Source organism: Podarcis liolepis (genome assembly GCF_965112155.1).
Source record: "Podarcis liolepis genome assembly, chromosome: 9".
In the NCBI taxonomy this organism is placed as follows: Eukaryota; Metazoa; Chordata; class Lepidosauria; order Squamata; family Lacertidae; genus Podarcis; species Podarcis liolepis.
The window spans coordinates 7,696,539-7,721,711 of NC_139564.1; the positions used below are offsets into that span (position 1 = coordinate 7,696,539).

At 44.5% G+C, this 25,173-nt stretch overlaps 1 protein-coding gene across 4 annotated transcripts in view; it reads left to right on the plus strand.

Annotated features, from left to right (window-relative positions):
- LOC310685768 (catenin alpha-2) overlaps window positions 1-25,173 on the plus strand; it is a 408,841-nt gene that overhangs the window by 254,227 nt on the left and 129,441 nt on the right. For all 4 annotated transcript variants that reach the window (XM_083458664.1, XM_083458666.1, XM_083458665.1 and 1 more), the window contains one exon: window positions 18,481-18,633. In XM_083458664.1, the coding sequence (XP_083314790.1) occupies window positions 18,481-18,633 (153 nt within the window). The remainder of the gene's footprint in view (window positions 1-18,480; window positions 18,634-25,173) is intronic.

Consider the following 25,173-nt stretch of genomic DNA (forward strand, 5'->3'; position numbering starts at 1 on the left):
TCCCTCTGACCCCACCCATCACTGCCATGTGGCCCTTGGAAGATTTCCCAGAATGGAATGTGGCCCTCGGGGTGAAAAGGGACTCATCTCTGCTTTAGCTAATGCTACCAATTTTGATTTTGTAGAGAGTTTCATAGCTGAGCCAACAGCAGGTATAAAATTATATTCCAACGACATCAATGCAGGGAAGCTAATAGCAGTGTTGCTGCTAGGTGCTGTTTTTCAGTGTTAAGGCACTTGATTTGGTGGAGCTGCTTGCGGCCCAAATGTGTGATCTTGCTAGGTGATGTGATGGTGATTGGTTCAAGGTGCCGGATTAGCTTAAAAAGCTTCTGCATTCAAGATCCCTGGCAAAGTTTATCTGCAATTTGTCATGCAGCTATCTAATACTCTTTCCAGTTTGAGAGGAGTAAACACTGGGCTTTTCTCACTTAACAGTCTTCCTTGGTTATGCTAAACGTATACACCTCCATGCATCCCTTTCAAACATCACTCAACCAGAAAAGCAAGGAACAAAACCCGGCTGCGAACAAAGTGCTTAGGAGCGAGCAGTCATGTCAGAGGCAGCAGCACACAGCTCTGGCTGCCTCTCCTTCTGCTGCATGGAAAAGATGGGGAGTTTGAAGTCTGAACGGAAGTTGTGCCAACTGGCAGGACTCTTTGCCTCTTCTCCTGCAGAGAAGCTTGTCAGACAGAACAAAACAAGCCTCTTTCATTGCAGGCTAGGGCAGACAGACACATTCACAGCAGCAGGGTGATTCCCTCCTGCCGGTTATTTTGGGTTCTTTAATGTTTTATATCTTCCGGGGGAGAGGGGGAGTAGAAACAAAAGGAAATCACTAAGTTGATAATTTCTTAATGCTACAAGTTGTCCTACAACAGCAGAGAGCACATGGTTCCTCAGAGACTATACTTCTGCAGTGGCATTGCATTGAGTGAGGAGGGCAGACTAAGGGAGACCGCAAGCCTGCCAAGTCCCAGCATCATTTTGTATACATCTCACTGCCTGCTGGTTGCCTGACTGTCACTACCCCAGCATCCCACGTGTTCCAACTTTTCCCTCCAGCCGTTGCAACCTCACCCCGTTTTGGATGGTTTCTGAGCTGACTGGGCAACTGGTCCTCTTCTTCTCTAGCTTTTTAGGCTTTCCTTCCATTCGTCGTCTTAGCTAGGCAAAGTATCTTCAGACAGCCAGATCTTCAGTGCCAGAAAGGACAATGAAGTCAGCTGCCCTTCATCCTGAGAAGACACTGCTACCATCTTTGCGTTCCATCTCCGCTTCTGCCCCATTTCAGCAGCCACAAGTTGCTACAGTCAAAGGCTGCTTAAGTAAGGGTGGATATGTTGTTTTCAGCCTGGGGGCCACATTCCCTTCTAAGCAACCTTCCAGGGTCCACTTGCTGGTGGTGGGTTGGGCCAGAGGGGAAAGGAAGCAAAGCAATAAATATGAATTTTGCTTTTGTACAGTAGACTAGCTTCTACTCACATATTCCATCCAGGCTAGCAAGAGTCATTATAAGAATCCAAGGGACCGTTCCAGGCAATAAAATGCACTCAATGAAGGGTGTGGCCTCAGGATAGGGGGTCTAGGGGTCCCAAGGGCCATATAGAGAGGCCTGGGGCCCACATACTGCCACCCTTGTATTGAAGCAAGCAGGGGCTCCTTTAAGGGTTACCTGAAGGAAGTCAAACCCCCATTTTAGGTTGGCTGTTGAAGGAACATTCAGGTACCACTAGGAGCTCTCCATGATACTACTTTCCCACTCTGTTTATTGGAGACCTGACCCTGCTTTTTAAAAACACATGCATAGGAATAAGGGGGGATAATGGGCAATGGAGCTCACATATCTATTAAGCACAGTTTGCTGTGATGATCCTATCATTGTCAATTAACAGTGGTTGGATTTTCCAACTAACAGTAATTCACATTCTATCCAGTGAGTGCTGCCTCTATGCTCAGTCCCTGGAGTTAGCTCAGTTGGTTAGAGAGTAGTGCTGATAATGCCAAGGTTGCGGGTTCAGTCCCCATACAGGCTACCTGCATAGTCCTTCATTATAGGGGGTTAGATGACCATCAGGATCTCTTCCAATGCTACAATTCTATGTTGCTGAGCTTTTGGGGTGGGGGGCAGGATCATGCAATCAACCAGGATTGACCAAGAACATCCAGCAATCAGTCGGTAGTTCACGATAGACCTGTTGGACATCCCTGGTTTAGGAAATAGAAAAGGACTCATTCACAGCATTAAATTCAGTGTATGTTATACTATAGAATTCACCATCCCATTTCTTTGGGAATTTAGCTATATAAGAACCACAAATTCATTATGCTGTATGCTAGCATTGGGGAACCTCTGGACCATGTGCCCAGGGAGAATCCAGATTAGGGAGAGTCCAAACTGCACCCACCTGCCCACCTGTAACTTCAGGTGTAGGGCACATAAACATGTGGCTGGGATCAGCTGCAAGTAGACTCCACAGGGTCCATGTCCATCAGCTGATTGGCATTGAAAGTGAACTCACTGGAAGAACCACTGTCAGTGCCAGTCACCTGAGTGGGGACCCCCTTTGAAGTCAAACAGGTGAATGGCACTGACAGTGGACTTTCTTCTCAGTGGCTATGAACTGAAGAGTGCTGAGATAAGTTCCCCTGAAGATGATGCAACACCTGATTTGCGCTGATGGCGCAGGAGCACAGTGCAGGACAACTTGCATTGAGAGGAAGACCCCTGTGGTTGACAGATGGAGGGCCCAATCCACTTGCCTGTGGGGTTGGGGGGTGTAAGGTTCCAGCCAGATCCAGTTCCCTACTCCCTTCTATAAGCAAATGATCATCTGAGACTCTACCTACATCAAGCATTTAGAGCTAACATTTTGATACAATGGGAGGCATTGGGTGGCACCCCAGTCATTGTGCAGCTGCAAAATCATGCTTATTGGATTTATCTCTACATAACAAAGATTTGTTATTGGAGTCAACAAGGTCTCTGTCCTTGAAATCTGGTTTTATGGAAGCAGTAACAGCAAGCTATTTTTCCATCTGCCAATCTCCCCAGTGACCTTTAAGAAATTAATTATTTGTTATCCTGTTCCTCACAAAGAGATATTATTAAACAAGCAGCAAATTGCCATCAGAAAGATGGGATATCTGTTTTGTTTAGCAGCTTCAGTGCTGAAGTCAAGGATCAGAAACACATACAGTAATGAGGACTTGGGGCTGTATTGTCAATATCTATTTTTTTCATCTGACACTGTAAACACATATGGCAGCAAATGCCTCTTCTTCCTGGGTAGCATTGCCTGAAAAGAATAGGGACATTTGTTCATAATCCTTCAGAAAATACCCTCTGATAATTCTATCACAAAGTACTGTACCCAAAGATACTATGTTAATTTTTTCTAGAACCTGAGAGCACGGTGACTAAGGCAACCCTCTAGGCTTCTCTCAGTGGCCCCAGGTACTCTCCCAAGCCATGTCCACTCTCCAGCAAAACCTCTTCTCCTCTTATAATCCTTTGTCAAGTGATTTCGCCTGGCAGGAATGTGTCCTTGAGCACTGATACTGCCATTGGCTGGTCTGGGTGGAGGGCATGTGCATGTGTGCAAGCAATATGTCAAAAGTAGTTTACTGTTCAAAGACAATTTTACAATGGTTGCATTTGCTCCTGTCCACCCCTGACCTGTGGCTTTCAGAAGGGAATGTGGCCATTGACCTGAACAGGGTTTCCCCTCCCCTGATCTATTGCCTGCTTCAAGCATGAGGCTTAAAGATGCTCTACAGGGTAAGGTTGTAGCAGCTGTTGGCTATTTCAGGTACTAACTAAAAGACTGCTACTCCAGGCTATTTCTTCATCAATGCTGGAGCCTTTACAGTGCTAGAAGGATAGGAAGGACCTGCTACCTTCTTTCTCTCGGTTGCTGCTTTCATGAAGGATCTGTGTGGTGATGGAGAAGGAGAAGGAGAAGCAGTGTAGAGATAGGCTCTCCAGCTGACTTTGGTTCCTGCCAGATTCAACAGTACTTCCATTCGGAGACACTTGTAGGACACCTATGCAATCTGGGCCCTTTGACGTACATTAATGCAAAACCTGATATCATAGTATCTAGTGCAAAGTTGGGCTGTTTATTTAATTTCCCCTATGCCCACCTAAAAAAATAATTTGAAATCGTAGAGTTGGAAGGGACCCCAAGGGTCATCTAGTCCAACCCTTTGCTCTGCAGGTGGTTTACACCTGGGATATGCACTGTTCTTCAGATAATGATACAGCTTAATAAGAGAACGTTCCACTGGCAGAAACTGCTCTTTGCCATTGCAGAATGTCTCTACATAAGAGAATACACCTTCCATGGAAAAAGGCAGCAGTGTGACTCTTTCCACATTCTGTGTACAATATGTCTGGCACTGGCGAGACAATGTTGTTATTTTCTCCCCCTTCCCACTGTGCTGGCATCCTGGTTGAGTTCATTATTCAGTCTCTTTCATTTCCTCGGTGTGTTTTTGTTAAGACCCTGACCCAATTTCAGCCTCATTAGAAGCATGCTTTGGGGGTTGTGTACACATACACACACACTAAAAAAATATACAAAACTGAATTTTAAATTTAGATTGGGCTGAGCTTATTCCTAGGGTTGATTTGTTTTGTGGATGGGGATGTTGAGTTATTGCAATATTGAGCTGCACTCATCTTGCACATGAACACATTAGCCATTGTGGCCATCTCTTCCTAAGGCTGCATGGTGTGCCAAGAGATGAGAGATCTGTTGTCCTCCAAGAAAATATGCTGCGTATGATTGGTCATGTAGCTTCATCTCAGTGTTCTGGCACTTTTGAGAGTGAAGCTGCATGGAATCAATATCCAGCACAGCTTTGAGCCCCAAAGCACGGATGGAAATTGCAACAGTCTTTGCTTATCTCTGAAATCCCTCCATGCCAAGTCTTAAAAGTCCAAGAGGTAGGACTTGGTGAACATTTTCATGACTGCAGGAAGGGGCCCCTTTTAAAATACTTTCCCACAGTGTCCTGGAAATGATATTACAATGTTCATGTGAGGCAGAGAATGCACAGCAAAATATGGAATTAATTTAAAATATTCTAAAAACAAACACATACCCTCTCAGTTAATAGTTTCAAGGTTGCCAGGAGCAGCACCTTCCAAACATCAAATGTCTGCGAAAGTTTCAAAGCCCTCCTGGATATTTATAATGAGGGAGATGGATGAAATTCACCAGGAAAAGATTTCCACACACGAGGAGCTGCCACTGAGAAGGCCCTGTTGGAGGTCTGTGACATCTGGGCAGGGGCAGTTGTTGTTTCAAACATGCCTCTTCCTTCTTTATTGAAGCAGCAGCAATGGGAGGAGCAGATTCCACAAATCATAGCATCATAGATGTGTAGGTTAGCAGAGTCCCAATGTCTTCCCCTGAGTTTGTGGAAGTCCCACAGTTTTCCAGCACTGGTTGTGTTATGTTTTGTAGCTGGGGAAATGTGACTACCCCTTCTTCTTCAGTTAGCTTATTGAATTTAATGGACAGGCGGAATATAGTTTTGCAGTTGACATTAGTGCTATTTATTGGACATTATCTGTGACATGATTTAATGAGTAGTGATGAATTCACACAACGCTAAGTTTAGGGGCTGTCTATATTTAAGATTTAAACTTTGCCCGGTCATTGCAGGAACTTTGATTTGTATACGTTGCTTTGGGGTTGTTGTTGTTTAATTGTTGTTGCCACTGTGCTCCCCTCCTGTGCAAAGCCAGCACTAGAGTGGGTGTTCAGCCCCCATTATTTTAAAATTAATATTGCAAACAACCATTTGGTTATTGCTGCACAACAAGTATGCCTACATAGATTACATTGGGGGGTAGGGGGTAGGGAGTTGGATATTTCACTACCAGATCCAGATGGAGCTTGAGACCATTATGCACATAAAACAAACTATAAAACATGGCTGATTCTCGCTGTGTGGAGGGGCTCCAGATTTCAGCACCATGGAGAATGGTGCTTTGGTTGGTTCCTTGCTTTCCCTTCAAATTACTCATTCTGCTACCCCCCTCGCCCAACCGAATGTCTTTCCTGAGATGTTTATCACTGTGACATGGTGTGTGTGTGTGTGTTTTATGGCACTCTAAATCACTTCAGAGCAAATGGAGAGTGTGTTAATGTTGCTGATTTATTTTGCCAGGTCTGCCGTAATTTCCTTGCTACCTAATTATAGGGTTCAGATTCATTTACTCTACACATAATGTTTACTGAAGCCATATGTTCCCATGTTATGGAAGACTATATGCCACTTCCTTGAGCATTAACCATGGATGGCTTTCATGAAAGGTTGTTAGTTAGTTTGTTTGTCCACCACAGGCCATGTCTCTTGTTCCTATGCACACCTTGAGACAGCACTCTGGGTCTCCCCATCAAAGCAAGCTCGCAAATGCCGCTGCTCACAAGTTCATGAGCTCCCAGAAGCGGGAATCAGCTGAATAGAACTGCTGCTGGCTGCTAGCTCCTCCTGCAACCCACTTCTTTACTCAGCCATATATTTGTATGGAAGTAGTGCTGCTGTTGTGGCCCACCTTACATCAGGCCATGGCCCAGAAGCAAGTACCAACACACCTGTTGAAGATCATTGGCTTAGACCACTCAGAGCACTGTAGGATCCATTGCTAGAAGCAGCCAGAATCACTTTTGTGGAGGATGAGCTTGGCCAAGATGGAATCAGTGGGGGACCCTTGTCTGAGTTGTTCTACCTCCTTGCTACTGCTAATCCTGCCCAGTCACTAACCCTCCTCCTCTGGGATTCTTCTGCCAGGAGGAGAAAGCAAGGCAAACAGAAGCCCCTGCTCCCTCTTCTTACCCTCTCCCGTCAGCAGCAACAAGGAGGAGGAGGAGGAGCAGCAGCAAGGCCACGGGTCTCTGGGAGTCAGCAGTTTGTCCAGTAGCACCTTAGAGACCAACTAAGTTTGGCCTGGGTATAAGCTTCCGTGTGCATGCACACTTCTTCAGATACTACATGGGCATTCTACAGTAAATGGGTAGTGTCCACATGGGGATCTGGGCCAAAATCATGCCTGCTAGTGCTGTACATTCCTAAGGTTCATCCGTACAGGAGCCTTTGTGAGTATCCCTAGCATGCGAGCTATATCCATGGACATCCACAGAAAAGTTTGGTAAAGGTTCACCCCTCCCACCAGATGATTATTGTTTTCTTCCGATTCTCAGAATTTTGTTTCCTTTTAATGAAACTTCCTGACATTGATAAAATGTACAAACACTATTTTTTTCTCTCTCAATTTTGGGGCAGTGGGTGTGCAGAAATTAATTTGTCCCCTCTTTCAGTGTTTTCTCCCCCCACCAGAAAAATTCCAGTGGGTGTATCTCCTTGCCATTGTCACCCCCACTCATTCTTCTGGGTCTAGTCTACCTACAAGGGGAAAAGTGAGATGAGAAGGTTCTGTGGCTCCCTCATCTTTAGAACATTTGTTGTGGCTGCCAGTGTCTGTGTCCTGCAAAAACTGAGGGCACCAAGCCTATGCCTGTTGGGCTGCACATCCATAGGCAGGGATTTAGAATGTGTCCATAGGCAGGGATTTAGAATATGGGTGGTGTCAGGGAGTAGGGCCAACAAATATGATGAAGATGATTTCATTATTTATATGCCACCCATCTGACTTGGTTGCCCTAGCCACCCAACAAAATATTTTAAACACAGTAGAACATCAGCCATTCAAAACTTCCTTGAACAGGGCTGCCTTGAGATGTCTTCTAAAAGTCAGAAAGTTGTTTATTTCCTTGACATCTGATGGGAGGGCATGCCACATGGGGGGCACCACTGTTGAGAAGGCCCTCTGCCTGGTTCCCTGTAACCTCACATCTCGCAGGGAGGGAACCACCAGAAGACTCTTGGAGGAGGACCTCAGTCCACCTCAACACACACAATTGTCCATTCTATCAGTATAGGGAAGGTTCAAGTGCTCTGCCACTGAAGCTATCTTCTTCCCCTAATTACATCAGTCAGTTTTCATAATGAGAAACATTCATTCCCATCGAATAAAAAAAGTGAGACTGGAAAAGTGGAAATTTTCCGCTTGTCTCCTAGGGGCTGGCAAGTGTTTTTTTGGAACCTTTTGATGTACGGTGCTCCCTTAACCTTCCCAGCGCTTACCACAGTCAATACCTTGATTAACGCTAATGCTTAGCTTGGCTAACTGCAGGCGCCGGCCGCCATTTGGAGCAATTAGTAAATATTTAATAAATCCCCTTAGTTTCAATATCTTTTTATGGGGCTGCATCAGCCATAAAGCACACCCAGAGCTGTTTGGTGCTGGATCCCTGGCCGTGTTGCATCATTTTGTGGTGACAGTTATAGCAGTATTCAGCTTGTGGACTCTGCTGAACAGTGGTGGCCGGGGCAGGGGGTGGTTTCAAGAATGAAATCTGTGTGTGCCACTTAAACATTGAAAGTTCTGTAACCCCAGTTATTTGTGCCAATATGCCCAGCTACTCTCCTTAAAATAATTTGTTATAGATTAGTCATTTTTGAAGAAGCGTACATGTTTGGAAACCAGCTGCCTGTGTAGCAAGAGGAACAAGCACAAAAATGAAGTTCCGACCAAGAAGCCCTGCTTGTGTAGAAACCCTAAATCATTTCAGGTAGGATTCAGGCAGCTAGATTATTTCCCCACCCCTCCATTGTGAGTTAATTTGTCAGTCACAAAACCACGAAGTTCCAAATTCCGAAACAATTGGAATTAGATTATCTGAAGGAGTCTATCAGTAATGGACATTGCAACCAATGCTCCCGGCATTTAACCAGTGCTGGGTTTACGTATAAGCTAAACAAGCTATAGCTTAGGGTCCCAAGTGGGGCCTGCCAAAAAATGTAAACGGGAAAAAAATGGGATGTACATTTCCAAAATATAATATAAAAAACAAATAAAATAAAACCTACATACAGCAACAGTGTTTTGTTTTGTTTTGTGTTGTGTAGGCTCCTATGATGTAAGTAATGGGCCCCACCTGCTAGCCTGTTCTCTAAAATATCACTGGTTTGCTCATTTCTATATCAATTACTTTGATAAAATACATATTTTGTTGTGCAAATGGCTTTAGATACCTATTAGGTCCCTAAATTACCATATAGCATATATTCAACACAAGCAAAAACAGTGACAATTTGTTGTTGACAAAGGACAGCTGGACATATAAAGGGTCCCATTACCTTCAGTAGCTTAGGGCATCATCAAAACTAAATCCGGCCCTGCATTTAACCTTAAAGGTAAAGGTAAAGGGACCCCTGACTGTTAAGTCCAGTCACGAACAACTCTGGGGTTGCAGCGCTCATCTCACTTTACTGGCCAAGGGAGCCGGCGTTTGTCCGCAGAGAGCTTCCAGGTCATGTGGCCAGCATGACTAAGCCGCTTCTGGCGAAACTAGAGCAGTGCACGGAAACGCCATTTGTCGTTTACCTTCCCGCTGGAGCGGTACCTATTTATCTACTTGCACTTTGACGTGCTTTCAAACTGCTAGGTTGGCAGGAGCGAGGGACCGAGCAATGGGAACTCACCCCATCACAGGGATTCGAACCACCTACCTTCTGATCAGCAAGCCCTAGGCTCAGTGGTTTAGACCACAGTGCCACCTGCGTCCCTTGCATTTAACCTTAGGAACATAGAAAGCTGCCCTGACACTGACTCAGACTATTGGTCCATGTAGCTTGGTATTGCCTACGCTGACTGGCAGTGACTCTCCAGGGTGTCAGGCAGGAGACTTCACCAGCCCTAGCTGGAAATGCTAGGGATTGAAACTGGGACCTTCTGCATGCATGTCAGGAAAAAGCACCAAGGCAAAAGCCAGCTCCAGATGGCTGGAATGCAAAACAGGATGTTATGTTTTGCAGATGTACTGTTGGAGAAAAGGTGGAGCCTATTCTCTGTACTGAGCACCGGATGTTAGCTCAGAGTGTCATATGACCTGTGCTGGAAGTGCAGGGGAGGAGTTTGTGAGTCTCTTCTGATGGAGTCTGAAGGGAGCAGTTGCATTTCTATGTACTGCTGAGTGACAGGAATAAAACATGTAAAAGGGACTCCTGTCTGTCTCATTTCCCCTCCCTGGGAGAATGCAGGGAGGGAGACAAGAAGAGGAAAGCAGAGGGTGTGTTCTTTCTCACGTCTAATGAGAAGAATCGCTGGGTTTGTTTACCTAGCCTGCCGGGGGTTGCAGACGGAAGGTAAACACAGTATCTCGCTCAATTGCCTCGGGGGAGGCCAGGTACCTCTGACTGTGAGCCAAGATACTAACACAAACCACCTACCTTCTGATCAGCAAGCCCTAGGCTCAGTGGTTTAGACCACAGCGCCACCTGCGTCCCTTGCATTTAACCTTAGGAACATAGAAAGCTGCCCTGACACTGACTCAGACTATTGGTCCATGTAGCTTGGTATTGCCTACGCTGACTGGCAGTGACTCTCCAGGGTGTCAGGCAGGAGACTTCACCAGCCCTAGCTGAAGATGCTAGGGATTGAAACTGGGACCTTCTGCATGCAAAGAGGCTGCCCTACCACTGAGCCTTAGCCCTTCCCGATGGATAATTGTGGGAGCCCACCTTTTCCTTGATGGTTAACTTCTAGCAGCCCAATAAGTGCTTTGGCTCTAAGTCCCACTTCTTGCATACCCTCCAACATTTCTCCTATAAAAATAGGGACACCCCATTCCATAATGATAATTTTACTATTTATACCCCACACATCTGACTGGGTTGCCCCAGCCACTCTGTGCTGCTTCCAACATATATAAAAGTGTAATAAAGCTTTAAACATTTAATAAAACACTTCCCTATACCGGATTGCCTTCAGACTCCTTGGGGGTTGGATAACCCCATATCCTCCAACATTTCTCTGATGAAAATAGGGTTGTCCTACCATACCCTCCAACATTTATCCAATGAAAATGGGGGCATCCTAAGTAAAAGTGAGACATTCTGGGATCAGACAGAAACCGGGATGGCTTCTCTAAACCAGGGACGTCCCTAGAAAATAGGGACACTTGGAGGGTCTATTCTTGGTCAATGTTGGGGGTGGAGCCAGTGATCTATATGTCCTTTTTGTGCTGTGTTTCAATTAAAATCCACCTTTGCATTGATTAAATCGCAGCACAAAAGAAATCCTGATGTAATAGTGTGACTGCACCAACACTGGTGCTTTTTTATGAGTTCCAATCAATTTTGGGGAAGGTCTGTAACACAGTGACAGAGCATTTGCATGCAGAAGGTCCCAGGTTCAAATCCTAGCATCTCCAGGTAGGGCTAGGAATGCCCTCCCTGCAGTCACGACCAGTCAGTGAAAACATTACTGAGCTAGATTGTATATGCTGACATAGTATGATTGCTGGAAAATGCAGGAGGGGAAAGAGCTATTGTGCCTGGGTCCTGCTGGTGGGTTTCTCACAGGTATCTGCAATGTATAAATCTATTTTAAAAATAAAACCTGTAAATTAAGAGGAAATTATTACTGTTAATCAAATTTCTTTAGCTTCCCTTGAAATGCTTACAAATGTCCCACTGAATCTGGGATCTTCCAAATTTGCCTGTCAGTATTACCCACCTCATTCTGTCAGTAAGGAGTGGACCTGACGTACGGCATGTCCGTTTTGTGCCTCTTCATGATCCACAGCTTTCTTTTTTAGTTCCTTGGCAAAAAATAAATAAATAAATATTTGTGTTATTTTATGAGCACAATTCCCAGATCTCCCCCGCACCTTCCAGCACAATACAGCCTTTGACTTGAAGGTACGGTTTCTGTCTCCAGATGTGATTAAGTTGCAGTGGAAAGGCTTGCTTCTGTTTGTGCCAATCAATATTTGATTGTGCCCACACAATAGCCAACACAAGTCATAGGGTTGTCAGTGGGTTCTCGAGACACTGCACACTAAACGGGTAAACACTAAAAGCAAAGCTGTTTGCAGCAGTTGCAAAGAAAGGTTTGGCAGACTTTTGTTAGTGGTGATCTCTGCAGCCCCGGGCACTTGGTGGAAATATGACAATCAGTGAGAGCCATAAGTCTTCTATTAAGTTATTAACTCTCCATAACAGAAATTGACAATTTAATTCCCTTCATGACAGTAAGCAGCAAACAGGTGATCTGCATGTAATAATAATAATAATAATAATAATAATAATTTATACATACATACATACATACATACATACATACATATGTATCTGGCTGCATTTCCCCAGCCACTCTGGGTGGCTCCCAACAAAATTTTAAAAATAGAATCAAACATTGAAAACTTCCCTAAACAGGGCTGCCTTCAGATGTCTTCTAAAAGTCAGATAGTTGTTTATTTCCTTGACATCTGATGGGAGGGAGTTCCACAGGGTGGGCACCACCACCGAGAAGGCCCTTTGCCTAGTTCCCTGTAACCTCACTTCTTGCAGGGAGGGAACTGCGAGAAGGCCCTCAGAGCTGGACCTCAGTTTCCGGGCTGAACAATGGGGGTGGAGATGATCCTTCAGGTATACGAGGCCATTTTGGGCTTTCCAGGTCAGCACCAACACTTTGAATTGTGCTTAGAAACGTACTGTTTGTGTGCATATAGAAAGTGTCATTCTGAAGGCCAGTTTAACTTCTGAATGCAGTTAGAAGTGGGGCTGGTAAGAACTGCTGCTCAGAGGCGGAGCACGTAATTTTCATGTTGAAGACCCCAGGTTCAGTGTCTGGCATCTCCAGGATGAGAGTGACCACACGTGCAGCTTTCTACGTTCTTGCAACTGGAAAGCCTACTATATAAAATTTCCAGTGCACCTCATCTTGTGTATTGTAGCCAGTTTGCAAAATCACTTTATAACAGGTTCAGTTGCACTGGGTGCGGAGCCTTAGGGGTGCTGCAGAGGGTGCCCCAACTATGATTTAGAATGGAACACGAGAGGTAGTGGGTGCCAAATTTTGGTGTCACACAGGGCTCAGCTGAAATTTGAGGTCCTTTGGTCCGCCATGGAGTGAACTAGATGGACCAATGGTCTGATTCAGTATAAGGCAGCTTCCTATATTTCTGATGACAAAGTAGCCCAGAATGGGGCAGAGGGAGAAAGAGAAGCTTTCCCCTGCCAGCTCCCCACTGCCTAAACAGGACACAGAAACCTGCCCTCGTGATATGCCATTAATTGCTTTAGGTTAAAAGTATGAATATGTTATGTTGTTGTATAATGTGATATGGTGTTTGGGAAAATCCTGAGCCCCTTCCTGGTCACTTGGACACCTGGAAAAAAAAATAACGTTGGTTGCTCAAGTGTATGCGATGCAGAGTGTTTCTGCCCATCCTTCACCATGACTGCTGCAGGCAAACTCCAGCAAATGTTTTCCGCTGGGGAAGCTGCATAATGAATTGGAATACACCTGACTTGAATCAGTATTGCATGTCATTTGTACTTAATAGTAGACGTGGTAATAATATTTAGCATTTATATAAGGGATTTCAAGGGTTTTCTGTCATACATCAGCTGAGTAATCCTTTCAAAGCTCTTTCAAGGCAGGTCAATATTGATTATCCTCATATTACAAATGGGGGTAGGAGAGAGGTGGGGCTCAGGCTGTGCAAATAGCTGCTTGCTTACACCCCCTTCAAGAATCAGCGGCTGCCGCACAATGTATTTTTCCGTGAGATTTCTTACCTACACTGTGAGGTCCCAGGGCAGGTTACAACAATACCATCAGGTGCTGGTAGAATCAAGGGAAGGGGGTTGTAAAATTATTAAAACAAGTAAGGACTTCCCAGGTGATACTCTTAGCCACTACGAACACAGCATGGTGTTTTGTATACTGCCCACTTCTTTATGGAGCTGGTGATAGCACCTGCTGGTCATGGTTCCAGCAAGAGATATGAGTGTGAGTGGACCATTACCAGCAGATAGATGCCTTTGTGCTTCCTGGCAGATGACACTGGGGACACAATAGCAGAGGTGGTAAGGAGAGCAAGTGGTCTAGAGATGGGCATTGCTCCTGTGTGGAGTTCTCTGTGGAACTCTGTATTTCCCCTCAAAACAACTGTTCTCCTCCAAACACATTCCCCATGCTCACTTGTTGGAGTGGACCTGTGGGTGCTGATGCCAAAATGAATTAGTAAGCCTCCAAGGTGTCACAAGTCTGCTTGGCTCTTTCTTTCTTTCTTTCTTTCTTTCTTTCTTTCTTTCTTTCTTTCTTTGCCAGTGACTAGCTTTGCTGGCCTTAAGGAAGAATTGCAAGAGGAACCTGGTCTTTGTTGCAATGCATGGGTGGGTGGGTGAATAAGATTAGCTTTCGAACAGTTATTTACATTGATGAATGGCCCTAATTGGATAGAATAGACTGGTTCTGCTGAGCTAATACCTTTGAATATCTTGTCTGGGGCAATTAATATTCCCTTGTCACGCATCCGTTCAAGCTATTAGAAGAACGCCTTATGTTCACACTCCTGTCACATTTAACAAATGATTTTGTCAAGACATTCCTTATAGGCTATTGTTGATAGATTGCTAAATTTTTGGTATCCCATTACATATGTAAAAGCTGTTAACTGTACCTTTCAACATGCATACAAGGGCACTTCAAAAGCTCAATTCACAAAGACATGACACTTGTTTGCATGAGAGTGCAAATCAAATTTTCTTCTGATAGAAATTGGGTTAATCTAGTGTAGAGAAGTGAAAAGAAGATGTGCTGATATATATTTTTTGGTAAAGAAATTGTACAAAGTAGCCTCTCTCTCTCTCTCTCTTTAGAACAAAACCTATGGGTGATATGCAACTATGTTTTACTTAGAGTAGACCCATTAAAATTAATGGACTTCATTTAGTCATGTTCCAGAATTCCCATGGGTCTACTCTAAGTAGACAAAGGTCAAGGACCCCTGGACGGTTAAGTCCACTCAAAGGTGACTATGGGGTTGCAGTACTCATCTCACTTTCAGGCCGAGGAAGCCAGTGTTTGCCCACAGACAGCTTTCCAGGTCATGTGGCCAGCATGACTAAACCATTACTGGTGCAACGAGACACTGTGATGAGTGCCAGAGCACATGGAAACACTGTTTACCTTCCCGCCACAGTGGTACCTATTTATCTACTCATGCTGGTATGCTTTCAAACTGCTAGGTTGGCAGGAGCTGGGACAGAACAACAGGAGCTCATCCCATCACACAGATTTGAACTTCCGACCTTCTGATCAGCAAGCCCAAGAGGCTCAGTGGTTTAGACCACAGCATCACCTGTTCACTTTACCTCTACTCTAAGTAAAACATAGCAGACTGAAGTTGAGTGATTCCAATTGCATGTTGGAAATGTGACCCAATGGTCATCCTAACTTTCATATTATAGTGTCACCCGCATAATGAGCCACAGTTTGTTTTTTGCTGCTGTGTCACATTGCTGACTCACATCAAGCTTGTGGTCTAGTAAGACCCCTATATTCTTTTCACATGGCAATTCAGGTGTCCCTTGTTCATGCCTAAGTGCAAAACCTTTCATTTGTCCCTACTGAAAATCATTTTGCTAGTTTTGACCCAGTTCCTCAATCTACTTAGGTCATCATGAATCCTGATTCTATCTTCTGCGGCATTGGCTACTCCTCCCAGTTTGGTGTCATCTGAAAATCTGATGAGCACCCCCTCAATATCTTCGTCCAAATCATTTATAAAAATGTTGAACAACAATGGGCCCAGCTAAAATTGTTGACATCAAACTTCTTAACCAGCAAATCATCACTATCTGCCAAATGCCTGAGAATATAAGTGTTTTCTTGGTGTAGAAAATATGTTAATGATGTTGCCAGGTGGATCTCACTGAGGAGAGTATTCCACAAATGGGGAGCCACAAATGAAAATGTTCTCCCTTTGTTTCCATCCTCTAAACCTGCCTCAGAGAAGACAATCAGACAATTGCCTCAGATGAAGAACTAAGGGTCCCGCTAGGTTCATACCAAAAGAGGTGGTGTTTTATTCTGTTTTTGTCTTTTAATAAAAACTTTTTATCACTTTGGTGTGATAATGGTCCTTGATAGAGGATCAGATTAGTAAGTGTAGACTAGCATGTTGATTTCATTTGAAATCAAATTATTTTTAAAAAAGAAACGATTAGCATTGAATTTAACAGGTTGGGTTTTTTTTAATCATCTGGTTTTATTGATGGAACCTCTGTAGAAGGGGAAGGAAGTACTGTATATGTAGCAAAAAACACACCCCTACATGTCTTTGAAAGCAAACTAAGAGGTTAAATGTGTGCGCATACACACACACACACACACACACACAAACAGCAGCCAAAATATCACTTAAAAATAACAGCACCATTTTCTCTTGTGTCACTCTAGAAACTACACATTAGTCATACTTTGTCCCATTTTTTGTAAGGTAAGGAAAGATGATTGAATCCCTGGGACTGCTATAGTTCGGTGATCATGTAACACTCATTGCTTAGTGCATTTCCTTAAGGTTTGGGGGTATAATTCTTATTAAACATGAAAAGCTGTGCACTCAAAGCCAAGAGGCTTGGAGCCATGTAGCCTGAGGGTCTAACAAGAAATTAGTCTCATTTAATCATATATCTCTTGGGTGGACTGGAGGTCAATTAAGGCAATTGCTCTGGTTTGTAATCCACCACAGAATGTTTTAGCTAGGCAAGGTACACAGATTGCATTGGTGATTTCTATGGGGTTAACCACAATATATACCTAGTGAAATTCAGCTAGGTAGAAATCTGGCTGATGTTGTTCTCATTTAAACCTTCTAGTCCTCAACATAGAAAGCCTCTCTGCCATTGACTGATCCCCGCTCCCTTATTCCTCTTCTCATGCTTTCCACTTTGTGCAACCTAATCTGCTTCCTCCCAGCTTTTTCTTCTATTCTGACGCACACAGAATAGTTGAAGTAGAAGGTAACTCGATGGATCATCTACCTCCATTAGCTGACCTCCATCCCCGGTTATCCTTTCCTCTCCTATTTTTCGGTGTCTCACTGTGGTTCTTAGGACAGAGACACACAGGCTTTCTACTAATTCTGTCTTGCTGCAAAGCAGAGCCTACACTTTCTGTAAAACAAACATCCCCACAATCATTTAGTTCAATGGCTTCCAAACTTACTTTCTTCTTGAGAGTTTTGGTGGACCACTCAGTGGCGTAGCGTGGGGGGTGCTGGGGGGGGCCCGGCCGCACCGGGCGCAACATCTGGGGGTTAGGGTTAGGGGGCGCAAATCCATGGGTTAGGGGGCGCAAATCCACGCAAATTACTTGCCTTGCCCCGGGTGCTGACAACCCACGCTACACCACTGGGACCACTTAAACATTCCCTGCCCGTTGTAGCTATTGTAATGTTCTGTGCTAGGTGCCTTGTGGTTTTTAATTTTACTTTTATTGTTTCTTCTATTTCTTATACACTGTGTGTTATTGCGCTGGAATTCAAATTGTAATGCAACAAAATGCAATGTAAGAAATAAAAGAAGCAATAAAATACAATTAAAAATCGATATAGATGTTTCATGCAATGGGTGTTCCATCACCCATCTTCAACTACCAATCCACAGACATGTTGTGCACCACCTGAGCAAACCTCAGACCACTGGTGGCCCACAGACTATGGATGGGGAACCCCTAATTTATTCAACTCACCTGTACATATCCTGGGTCTCCTTATACAGTCGTACTTAGGATCATGAATGCCCTGGAACTCGGACTTTTTGGCTCCTGAACGCCGCAAACCCAGAAGTGATTGTTCCAGTTTGTAAATGTTCTTTTGGAACATGAACATCCAATGGGGCTTCCGTGGCTTCTGATTGGCTACAGGAGCTTCCTGCAGCCAATCAGGAGCCGCAATTTGGTTTTCAAATGTTTTGGAAGTCAAACCAACTTCTGGAACAGATTCCATTTGACTTCCAAGATATGACTGTACATGTCAAATAGGGTCTCTAAGGGGATTCCAGCCTCCTTTCTACAGGCTGTGTGTGAGAGCTTGTGTTACATTATACCACCATAAGATTTCCTTTCTCAGACACCAAAATGTCTTGGGTTGTATTAAGGTCTGTAGCAGTGAGGATCAACCTTCCCTACAGGTTCCATGTTAAGAATTTCCTTTATTTTATCTTGACATCTTATACATTACACTCTCTTGATAACTACCCTGAACATTTTGAGACTGAGTGCTCAAAATGGAATGAATTTCATGAATAAGGCTTCAAGGGGATTTTTTTCTTAGTTGAAAGAAATCTGTGACCTGTCCCTGCCCTGGTCATTGCTATCTACTTAATCAGCAACTTGGATTTTTTATTTTGTTTTTTACATTCAAGTTGGTTCCATTTGTTCTTAATGCAAAAAAATGAAGGGAAAGGCTAAAAACCTATTCTTACAATACCTTGGTAAGGGACGGCGAATGTATTTATAATGGCAAATGGCAGGTCGATGTCGTCCGCACCATGTACAGATAAATGTTCAGCCGCTTACTGCTCTCTGCTTTCTTTTATCACAGCTCCGGAAAGCAGTGATGGATCATATATCTGATTCTTTCCTCGAGACCAACGTTCCATTACTGGTTCTCATCGAAGCAGCCAAGAGTGGTAATGAGAAAGAAGTGAAGGAATATGCTCAAGTGTTCCGCGAACATGCCAACAAGTTAGTGGAGGTAAGACGACAGTGCTCTAGCACCTTGCCTTGGCAGGAATGTGGCAAAACAGCAAAATGGTGTGTAAAAAAAAGTAACTTGTGCAGCAAACATATATATATAATTCAGTTACCGTGGAGCAATGCACTCAGGGGGACTTGCATCAAAATAGTTGCATACGCATTGCAGCTGCAAACTTTTAGGGTTTATCCTGAGCCACTATGTACTGTGAAGGTAGTGGGGTTGTCATCAATAGTGGCAATGTTTGCACTTAACAGTTAGGTTGTGATTTGTTTTAGTCATGGTTTGTTCAACAAATCACGTGGATCCCATGGATGAGCAAACAAGCCACAGTTCTTGCTTCATTTCCCTGTAAACAGCAAGACTGCTTTGATTGGACATAATGCCAAAACAGAGTTTAAAAGCTATGGTTTGTAAGGCAACCACAAACCACAGCTTCACATCATGATTTGTTGCTAGAAAACAAGCCATATTTAGTCTACTGGATGCTCCAACAAGCCACACTTTGCTGAAACAAAACATGATTTAGCATTATATAGAAACCAGGACACAGTGTGTGTTTGATTTATTTTTTTTTACTTCAGGAGAGGAGATGTCTTAGGTTTCGCTTAGTTGAAATCTATTTACTTCCTCAGCTTAGCCCTATGGGGCCTTATATTTCACCACAAGCTTAAACTGCACCCAGTCGATTGAGGGCTAGCTCATATTTCCTGTGTCTTGTCAATAAATGCCTCCAATATCCACCAGTAGATTTCACTTAAATCTTTGCCAGCCAAGCAGTACAGCAGGGAGGCTGTCTGTACCAGGCACAGGGCCAAATAGATGTTCCAGTGCACTGTAGCTGACACAAATGGATTAGAAAGCACATTGGGTAATTATTAGATTGTCTCTCCAAAATAGTTAATGCAGTATTAAAAAGAGGGTGCAGGGTGGCTTTCTAGTGAACGGTCCTTATATGCCTAAACTCAACATAAGATAACCAGAAACACAGTTGTGTTTCTTTTAGACTAAGGTTTACATCGTTGGAGAGTGAAGTGGTTTCAGGATCTCCACCTAAAGATTTGTGCATGCATTGTGTTTCCTATAACACACCTGCATAAAACTCATTGTTTGGCATATTCTCACTGGAGCTGGAACTGCACAAACCTCCAATATCCTGCAGAGGAGTTCACTGCCCTTTTGCTCCACCTAGTTAGCTAGGAGAGAGCTTAACCACAAGCCCATGTTCAGGTGTCATGCTGAGGCAAATCTTGGAATAGCTCAGGGCTTCTTCACACTTCCGCTGCTTCCTCCCCCAGGGAAAACTGTTCTTCACTGCTCAATTGGAGTAAACAGCAGTTGAGGGTTTGCCTGGATTGCCATTTGTTCCGATCCATCACTAAAGAGTGGGGTTTCCCATGGAAAGGAGCAGGGCGAGGGGGAAAGTGCTGTGAGTTGGACCCATCCTTTCTAGGCATGGCCAGTGTAGCATGCTTTTTTTCCCAGGGAGTACTCAAGGGCACGCAGTCCTGTCACTGCTTTTGTTGTTGTTAAAAAGTCTGGCACTTACTGTAACAGCTTCATGGTGAATACTGGCATCTGTTTTTCTAGGAAAAAGGCACTGGACACAACACAAGTGGAAGTGTGGACAAACCCTCAGTCAAAAAAGACTTGGGAGGAGCAAAAAGGCTGCCAGCTCCTTTCCAGGAGTCCCCATCTTTGCATGGTCCCAGTAAGCCGTAATGTGGCTTGCCATGATTTGTCAATGAGGTTGCTGTGGCATGGGAAATCCTTTCACTGATATCTTCTCTGGGGTTGTGTGGCCACTGCAGATAGCACCAATCTCGCTGTCATATTTTCTGCCATGTTGGAGGACCACTATAAACTTCAAGGCCTTGGGGGTGGAGGTGGGCTAGGGTTGACTACAAACCGACAGAGGGGAATGAACAGGTCCAGCTCCCACTCCAAAGGCCCTGGGTGGGTACTTTATGACTATGGAAACTATCCATGGCTCTCAGTCATGTAGGCTTTTCTCTCCTGCTTTCTGAAAGTGGTAGCCAAGTGCTCCAAATGGTCATTCGCAAGAATGAGAAGGCTGATAGAACCTGAGCCTATAGAGGAAACAAGTAATCAAACATATTGAGCCTTTTTCCTATGAATGATCTTCACATAGCAGGGTGGTCCCCCCCCCCCCCGTTTCCTTTTTGCTTTCAAGCATCTAGCAAGCCTCAAAAAAAGGGGGAAAAAGAAAAGCTCTCCAGGATTATATGGTTGCTGGGCTACCGAATGGGTTGCTAGTTCCATGGGGAGTTCAGGACTGAGATGACTGGTTTGTGGCAGGAGAGACTTGCTCACTCTCTTCGATTAACAGCAATTGAAAGTATATTTGTTTCTCAAGAGAGCACAACTATAGTTCCGTTTTTGTTTTTATGTTTCCTATTGTTGCATGAGTTACTGACCATTTGTTATTGACCTCCTTTCTCGGTTGAGTTGGCAGATCCTCAGCTGTATTGCATTGCTTCTCATGCTACATTTATTTCAACTGAAATTAAAACATAAATAGGATCTCCCCAAAAATGCAGTTAAGACCCACCCTTTCTGCAGTCTCTATACTTTCTGATGCTATTAAGAGAATGGAGGCCTGTGGTCTGTCTTGACCGGAACTCCCTCAGGTAGAACTGTTGCTTCAGCAGCCTGTGGAAGCTTTATGAAGGGTGCCCAGCCACAACCTTCATATATTCCTCTCCCCTCTCAAAGAAGTGTCTGCCATTTTAAAGGGCAATTACTCCACTTCTTAACCACAGTCTTCTAAGATGTGGAGGCATGGAGTGCTCTTGCAGTTGGCAGCTTTTAAACTGATTGTTTTCCCCCAAAGGCAGGGAGGGGAAATAAAATGGCAGCCCCCGCGGTCAGTGTCCTCCTCCCCTGAAAGCAGCAGCCACTGTTTTCCACCTGCAAATGGGAGGGGGGGGAAGGTTGAACTGGGACAGCTGCTTTGGTTTGGCCCTAAAAGGTTCCAGGGTCTCACTTACAAACCTGTATAGGAGGAAGCAGTTCCTAAGTGCTGCTATTACTCTTAAAATAATTACTTTGCCCTCTCCCCACTGCAAATTTGCCAGTCTCAGCAGAGCAAGGAAGTTCTTGCCTCCCTTTGGCCCCTGCCTGTTTGGGCTTGCTCTCCTTCAGAGCCTTGTTCCCAAAGACAGTCACTTTGCATTAATAAACTGCAAAGGAGGATGTTGTGAAGCCTAACTCTGTACCAATCACTTTTCCCTCTTACAGGTTTCTAGGGATGTCCAAAATAATCAGCTGTCTGCAAAGAGCACTTGTTGGTGGCAAAGCTGTATAAGCCTATATTTTATGGTGATTAAAATTTGATATAGTGCAGGCAAATCAATAGACTCGCAGGGTAGGATAGTCATTTGCAACAGATGGAACTAAAGAACAGCGCTTCTATTTCTGCTTTATAGTCTCTTTGTCTATTAGGCTCACAGGAGCTGTTCATTAATATCCCCTTGACCATACGGATGTCATTTGGGAAAAGATTTCTTTTGGTTTTGCAAAGTCAGGAAACGGCGTCTTCCCTTCGGTCTCTCCCTTGTGGAATTGTGGCACCTTGTTCTAGATGAGACTTTGTTCTCTTTTCCCTGCTATGCCCTCACTGGATTCCCCAGCTTGCATTGAACCCCTTTCTCTGCATGTACTTACTGTAAGGTCCAACTATGTCACCCATTTTGCTGGGTGCATTGTACTTCCCTTTTCTTTTTGATTGTGCTCCATCAACCAGGGGTGGGGAACCTCAATCCCAGGGCCCAAATGTGCCCATCCAAGACTCTTTCTCTGGCCCTTGGGACTCTCTCCCCTGGCCTCACTCCTCACTGCTCCATGCTCTCCTAAACTGATTTTGTCCAGCCGGAATGTGTCTTTGAGCTTATATACTTTATCTTGTTTGCTTGAATGGAGAAGCCTGTGGGTGTGTAGAAAACTCAGATTTTGTGGACGAAATGTAAAGAGACACATCCACTGCTTCCCTGCCCACCACTACCATATGGCCCTCTGAAGGCTAAACATGGAGGAATGTTGCCCTTGGGCTGAAAATGTTTCTCCACCCTTGCTGTTGTGTGAGAAGAGAGGGAATGAACAGGACTTGAGTGTCTCCTGTCGTATGAAAGAGGGTGAACCTCCTTTTGCAACTGAGTGTCTGAGCAGGGCATCCAAGCAGCCAGTAGTAGCATGTGTGTTGGGCTGGAACCGCCTTCCCAACACTGTTGCTCACCTGGAGTGCACAGGGCAGTGGTGAGGTCAGGCAGGGGTGCTGAGATGAGTGCCAGGTTGGGTGTGTCGCTCCCCCTGGTGATCCTGCATATCACAGACCTCATAGCACCAGCCAAGTGTCTGGAGGACACTCTCCACTACTGGAAGGGGCCAGACTTTAAAACTTACATGTCACATAAAATCAGGTTGTGAATAGTTTCCTAGTGTTAGGCTTTTCAAAGCATTCTACATGGTTTTGTCAAGATCCTTACAGCTCGTAGAATTGTACTTTTGAGTGGGGATTGCAGAGGCTAAGTGGTGAATTGCCTATGGCCACCTAGGAGGTGCATGGCAAAGGCAGGATTCAGGTAGGTGATTCCTGGCTCAGTGGTTATGCCACTGTGCCACATGCTACAGGCAGCACTAGGCTCCTTATGAGCATGAAAAGCATCCCAGCACACCAAACCAGCAAAACCAAACTGCTATTTATTGTGCATCTGCTTCAAGTAGTAGTACAATTCACTCACATTTTAGTGGAACTTTATTTCTGAACTGGCATCATTGTGAGAATGGAATGCATCCATGGAATTTGTCTCCAAGTGTGGCAGGAGGTGCTTGATATGTCGGCTGCTTATCTATTTAAGCCTTTCTTATTCCCACCTCTCAATAAGCACACACTGACTGCCAGACAGGTGGAATGACAGGAATGGGCACATATGTTGATCCTCCCATTCCCTCACCCCCCCCCCCAAATGAGCAAGGTAATAGTTTGATGTTCTTCTAAAATGGTTTGTGCTGTTTAGCCCCCACGTGCCTGAGGAGCAAGCATGGCTTGTGCCAGCCTTAGGTCTTGGCGTAAGACCCCAGGAGCTGGGGATTCTGGCAAGGAGACGATGCAATTGCAGATCCTGGCTGCAAAGCTCCCCCTGTGGCAAGCTGGCTTTGCAGAAATGGGTCGAATGGGCTGCAGATGGAACGAGGGGACAGCCCAGACAGCTGGTGTTTTGCCGGTTTCAATGCATCCCTTAACAACCTTTACTGGCAGAGTTTGTATTCAGCAAGGGGAGTCCAGGGAGGTGACATGATCAGGACTAATTTGGGTGATAATAGCCCTATGAATTTTTTAAGCGGTGCCTTGGAAGCCATAGATTACCCACTGCCATTGTAACATCTCCCCGGGGGTTGGAGGAGGGTGTGTGTGGCTTGAGCAGGTGTAGTTATGGGCTCCAAAACTTGAATTCACCCTGCATGAAGCTGCCTTTTAGTAGCTGTCTAGGAAGTTTATACCAGTGGAGGCTGCAATAGACAACAAAAGCCGGCCTTATTAAGAGGATGCATATCTGAAACCCCATTCATAAGGAGGGACTGTATGTAAAGGAGGGCAGGCTTATGAGGGTGTTCCGGGAGGTGTGACCTTTCTCTCCCTCCCATGAAGAGCAATGTCTGCCAAAATACCCCTCCCCCAATGCACCCATTGTGCCCAAGATCAGTTGCTTAATATTTGTTCAGTACTCTGCACACCTAGTGGTACCACGTCATTTATTCATTGAAAGCATTTTCACCCCACTTTTCAGCTTACAAAAAACCAGTAGTAAAACAATCCCTGTCCTCAAGCTTACAGACTAAAAGACTTGTGCAGCAAGGAAAATGGATGGGTTTGGAGGAGAGGGAGAAGCAAGCACAAAAACCAAATCTCAAAATCATGCAGGAGGGAGGTTCTGTATAAATGTTTCACCGTGAGACAACCCCCTGCACATATAGAAAACTAGCACTTCAGTTTAGGAAAAGATCTTCCCCATGACATTGTCATTTATATTAATCGGATGCAGGAAACTTGGCAAGTTTAAAAACATCCCTCTGAAAGAGGATGCAGAGAAAGACTTTCATTCTCTTGTCTTCCTTTGTGGCTCATACATTCTTACATGCCAGTCCTAACTATTTTTATTTGAGATAAATGGGAATTATTTCTCTCTTTGTGCGTGCATCTGCATGTTTGGGACTGTGGTTTGAGTTTTTTATCTGGTGCATTTGAACCTTATCCACCCTCTGCAACATCCTTGGGAATCCTGTGGCCCTACAAATGTTGTTGGATTCCAATGGGAGCGTTTTGGAGAGCCATGATCCCCCTATCCTTTGCTCTTAAGGACAGTGTTTTGGGGAGTTCCACAGTAATTTTATCTTCTCAGTATAGGTGAGGCTGATGGACTCATTTATCTGAAGCCATCCAATGAGATCTATAATTGAGCATTTGAACCCTGGTCTACTTTCCAACACACACACACACACACACACACACACACACACACT